Below are 5,013 nucleotides of genomic sequence, written 5' to 3'. Positions count from 1 at the left end.
TAAGAACTGTAGGGGCCAAAGTTAGCTTGGGCGGCTACTATGTCGTTTCCTTGACAATACTAGGATATTTAACCACAAGTAGTCGTGTTCTTTAGTTGTGGTCATAACAGGTATTAGACAAATGTTTTGAAATAGAACTTTTGACCACTTTACACTATCCTTATAAAAGATCCGCGAATACCAAAAGTTAGAAACCTTAGCTTTAAGTTCTTCACTCATAAGTTTTTGACAAAATCCAAAATACAATTTAAAAATTCTAAATACCCAAAATTAGCCTAAACAACTCTGATTATTTGTGCTAATCCCTAACCACCTCCCCTCTCTCTCCTTACCATTATGATGATAGGGATTATCATGCTAGTGAGGACCAGTGAGGACCACCTCACTACTGACCAACTAGTTAGGTGATTTATAGGCCTGCAAGGTAAAAGCTTTCCGCTCTATTTATATACTTTTCACCATGTGAAAGGGCACTTTTTGGGAAGCAGTGGGTACTGCGCCTCTAGTTTAGGACAACACCGAAAAACCTCTGGTCCAAGGGGCTCTCATCGCTTTCAAGCTCTCTACAAACCAAAAAACAAAGTAATAATTGTGGGGGGAGCCTAGAGGTGCGTGCCTGGTGCAATGAATGAATAGGAGTGTAGGAATAATGGATGGATGTGAGGGAAGGAGGAACGCACTTACAAACTTCCTTCCCGACTCCCCTCGGAGGCTGTGAAAAGGGCGAGTTTTGGATGTGGCTAGATTTTGGCTGTACGGGTGGGCCTGCCCCTTCTCACGTGGTGAACTCTCTATTCAACACGTCTCTTCCATCGCCGCCTGAATCATCCATGCATTTATACTCCATACTTTCCCCTTCCCCGCAATTGTCTGAGGTGTAGAGACATGATACCTTTCATATTCATCCATTCGTTCATGTATGTGGGAATCCAGTCATGAAAATGGTACGGATTTGAGTTGAGTTGAATTGAATTGAAAGTCCAGGTTTGCTAGATGATCATGGGCATTGCTGTTTTGGAAGTATGGGTATGCTCTGGATGAGTATGAGTATGGATCAGCACAAAAAGGAGTTTTGGGTTGCCACCGAATCACTTACATTCACGCAGGTGCTGTGTCGTCTTAGGGTTTTGACATTGATGGGACGAGGAGAAACTACATGTTGAGGAAATTCTTGCATAAAAATGGCGTCTCGTCCTGTTTTGGGGCTTCTCTGAGAGATGGAGCATTGTGCTGAGAATTGGGTATTTGAGAATCTTGCGTAAAGGTCTTGTATTGTATTTGTATTGTATTGTGTTTTATGCTAGGGTTGTATTTGTATGGAGAAGTTTTCATGGAAGATGGGCGGTGGGGGGACATGGAAGATGCCTCGGACTGACGCATTCAACTGCCCTGAGTCAAAAATGGAAATGGGCTCTGTTGCTTCCTCTGCCACTGCCACTGATACTGATCATCTGATGCGTAACAGTGGGCAGAGCAGCAGCAGCAGCAGTTGTCTTGTGTCAGAAAATTCAAATTCAACTCCTTCTGAGGCGATCATATTCAGTCATGAAAGCAGCGGCAGTTTTTGCAGAGGCGACTCTGTTCCATTCCACCTTCACCACTACAAACCTTCAGGTAATTGGGCTCAATTGAATTCCATTTCATGTTTCGGGTTTCTTCTCTCACCATCCTTTGGGTTTGTGCCTGAGCTGAATCATTTGATTCATATGAAACATCTGATTGAGATGAATGATTTGAGAAGTTCAGGTGGTATTATCAGGTACAGTGATTTTGTGCCGTGGTGGTGGCTGATCACAAGAACACCGCCCCCAAATTTACTGCCCCTTCACATGCAACACAACAACGAATTTAATATTCTTGCATGGCAAATATGAGTACTATGGGTCACTCTACCGACTACATGTCGGTTTCACGAGGCTGGTTGGTTGGCTTGTTTGTTGATGTTGTTGTGGTTGTTTGTGTGATTGTTGTTGTTTTGCAGGGATGCCATTGCCTTTGCCTTTGAGTTTTCCACCAGTGGGAAGAGAGATGGGAATGGCAGCAGCAGTACGTTCTCCATTCAGCCCATCACAATGGCGGGAACTGGAACAGCAGGCCTTGATTTTCAAGTACATGACTGCAGGGATTACAGTCCCATCAGATCTGCTCATCTCCTTTCGAAAAAGCCTGCCCTCCTTTGCAGGATCATCGCCCTATCATCGTCTTCCTCACACAACACGTAAGTTCAAACCTCAAATTTTTCCATACCCAATTGGTAAGGGTATTGGCTGAAACATAAACTAAAACTAAGGGAACACTTAACTGAGTGTACCCCTTGGTAAGATTTACGTTTCAGTTTATGTTTTAGACGATTCAATTAGTAGTTAAGGCCTTTTTTGTGTTGTAACCTCAGAAAATGAGGGCATAATTGTCGTTTGCAGTGAGTGCTTGGAGCCCTTTTCAGATGGGCTATGGCGGAAATGTGGATCCTGAGCCAGGCAGATGTCGGAGAACTGATGGGAAAAAATGGCGGTGCTCCAGAGACGTGGTTCCCGATCAGAAATACTGTGAACGGCATATGCACAGGGGCCGACATCGCGGTTCAAGAAAGCCTGTGGAAGGCCCAACCGCCACTAGTACTGCCAATGCTACTAGTAGTAATCTTCATCTTCACCATGGTAGAAAAGACTTGTCCTTCACCAGTGATGGGAACCAATTTCAGCACTTTTCAGTGCAATATGCTGGTGGTGGCCATTGTGGGCCATCTGCCCCACTAAATGAAACCAAAGATATCAGGTAAACTTGGCCATTAGCACAAAAAAATTTATCAGCACCCATCGTAATCCAATTTTGCAAACCCCAAACCCCTTTTTTGTAATGTTAATTGTGGAATGGAATGCAATGGTTTTTACAGGTACTTGAATGGAAACAAAGGGGAGGATGATATGAAGGTTTCGAGCAGCCATGAATGGCGGATGGGGGTGGCGGCCAAATACAATCATGGGTCTTCTCCACAGCTGAAAAGCCTAATGGGTCAGCAATTTGGGGTTCTGGGTGAAAGAAACAAGGCTGAGAATTTCGATTCAAAGCAGCACCAGCATTCATTTTTGGGTGGGAGTGGGCGGGAGGAACGGCCGTTGCGGCATTTCTTGGATGATTGGCCGAGATCAGATACCGAGGAAACTTCGAGATCAAAACAGAATAACAACTCCTCTACCACCCAGCTCTCCATATCGATTCCCAGTGCCACAAACAGCTGGTCTCCTCGGGGCAAGTTATCACTTTCCCCTCTCAAACTGACAATGTCCGGGGATGGAAACGAGGAGGATCCTATTCAAATGGATTCCATTGAAATGGGTCTCGGTGTGGGGATGAATATGAACATGAATATGGAGGTGGAAGAAGCTGAAAGGCATGATGGCCGGCCTCATAGTTGGATACCCATTGCATGGGAGAACAATCCAATGGGGATGTTGGGTCCTTTGGCAGAGGTTCTTCAGTCAGGAGGGAACAAGACGGGGCTCAATCTCATGGAGGAAGACAACAACAACAATAGCAACAACAAGAACAACAGCATCAAACGTGAGGAGCTTAAACAAAGCCATGGAAGCTGCATTGCATCATCACCAACAGGTGTTCTACAGAAAACATTTGGTTGTGTTTCAGACACCAACAGCACAACAACTTCCAAAACAGATTCATCAAGCCAAATTGCTTCCTCATAAGCCCTTCTCCCTCCATAGAAGATCACAGCTAGGACTTTACAATGACCTCACCTCCACGGTTTCCTCATTCTCATGGTTTAGAGACTCAGTAATATATATACTGTTGGGGGAAAACTACATCTAGACATTGTTTTATATACTACATTGTGTTGGAAGGATCATACTTTTCGTACCATAATGTGCAAATCTGTTGTTAATGTTAGAAATTTGCAGTTGAGTTGAGATATCCAGTGGGAGTGACTGTATTCATTGTGTTGCAGAAAGGGGAGGTGCTGGGAGAATCATGGATTCCTCTTCCAGTTGATCAATGCTCATTCTTCATTCATTCTAACTTCTCTTGGAGAGCCCACCGGTGGAGTTCACTTCATCACAAGCCAAGCTAAGCTCTTTATTTCTCTCAGGCTTTTGGGCTGTTGATGAAAGGGTTTTTTCAGCTCAATGCTCTCATGCTTTGTTTCAGCAGAGTGAATCATATATATGTCTTACTCCTTCTGTGTATTAAATCGAAGAAAAGCTTGAATCTTCGTCTCGGATGTTATCCTCCTCATCCAATATATCCATGAGCCCTTGCTATTTTAAATGCAATTATCAAGTTTTTATTATATTGAATTCAATGTCGAAGAACGAGACAAAACTCAGCACAGAAACACTCCATAAATAAAAGAACAAAACCTAATTTTAGAAAGACATGATAGATTCCCCATTTTGCACTGTAACTGGGTCTTGCCAATTGTCTTTTAGCTATTGTTTTTGGCTTTACTCGTGGCTACTTCAAATGTTCACCATCTCTAAATCTGTAAATCGCTGCAGTGCTGCCGATACCCAATTCTCAAACAAAACCATTTCTTTTTTGTAATATCTGGATCAAGATATCAGTTTTGCTTGCATATTAGGATCAATCCATTTTGGGCACGACTTGATTGTTATTTTCTGAAAGTCGTTTTGTAGAAATTTAAGCATCTGTTTGTGCATTCCACTTATAAATCTCATTCGAGAATAGTTATTGTTTTTACAGGCAGCATTTGTCTTTATTCTTTATTCTATCAACTAGCCATGTTGAAATGTCTGTATAAAATATGAACAATTTTCACGGACAGTGCCATTTGCGAATGTGATCCATTTTTCTTCTTCTTCTTCTTCTTTGGGTCGGAGGGGTGGCAGTTCCATTTTAAAGCTGAATAACTCGTGTGGATCGGAGGATGATGAAAATCTATAGAAAGAGCTGGCTACCACGGTGTCTGGTGTGGTAAATTAATGAAACAAATGATGGGTAGTTTTATTACTGACAGATGAGGAGTTTGAGCTCGGA

At 42.9% G+C, this 5,013-nt stretch overlaps 1 protein-coding gene across 2 annotated transcripts; it reads left to right on the top strand.

The window, feature by feature from the left end:
• Window positions 1-1,090: 1,090 nt before the first annotated feature.
• Window positions 1,091-4,560, top strand: LOC149540023 (growth-regulating factor 5-like). Of its 2 annotated transcripts, XM_089801207.1 has the most exons (5): window positions 1,091-1,614; window positions 1,982-2,218; window positions 2,421-2,775; window positions 2,894-3,612; window positions 3,965-4,560. In XM_089801207.1, exons 1-5 carry the CDS (start codon window positions 1,317-1,319, stop codon window positions 4,006-4,008), a joined length of 1,653 nt encoding a protein of 550 aa, XP_089657333.1. In that variant the 5' UTR covers window positions 1,091-1,316; the 3' UTR covers window positions 4,009-4,560. The 2 variants fall into 2 exon arrangements, with proteins under 2 accessions (XP_089657333.1, XP_089657332.1); XM_089801206.1 differs by lacking the exon at window positions 3,965-4,560 and having other exon boundaries at window positions 1,200-1,614; window positions 2,894-3,910.
• Window positions 4,561-5,013: the final 453 nt, after the last annotated feature.

Source organism: Cupressus sempervirens, chromosome 9 (assembly GCF_028749045.1).
Source record: "Cupressus sempervirens isolate cs-2001-9-10 chromosome 9, ASM2874904v1, whole genome shotgun sequence".
Classification (NCBI taxonomy): domain Eukaryota; kingdom Viridiplantae; phylum Streptophyta; class Pinopsida; order Cupressales; family Cupressaceae; genus Cupressus; species Cupressus sempervirens.
The sequence above is the reverse complement of the archived record's forward strand: the minus strand, read 5'-3'. Positions and strand labels throughout refer to the sequence as shown.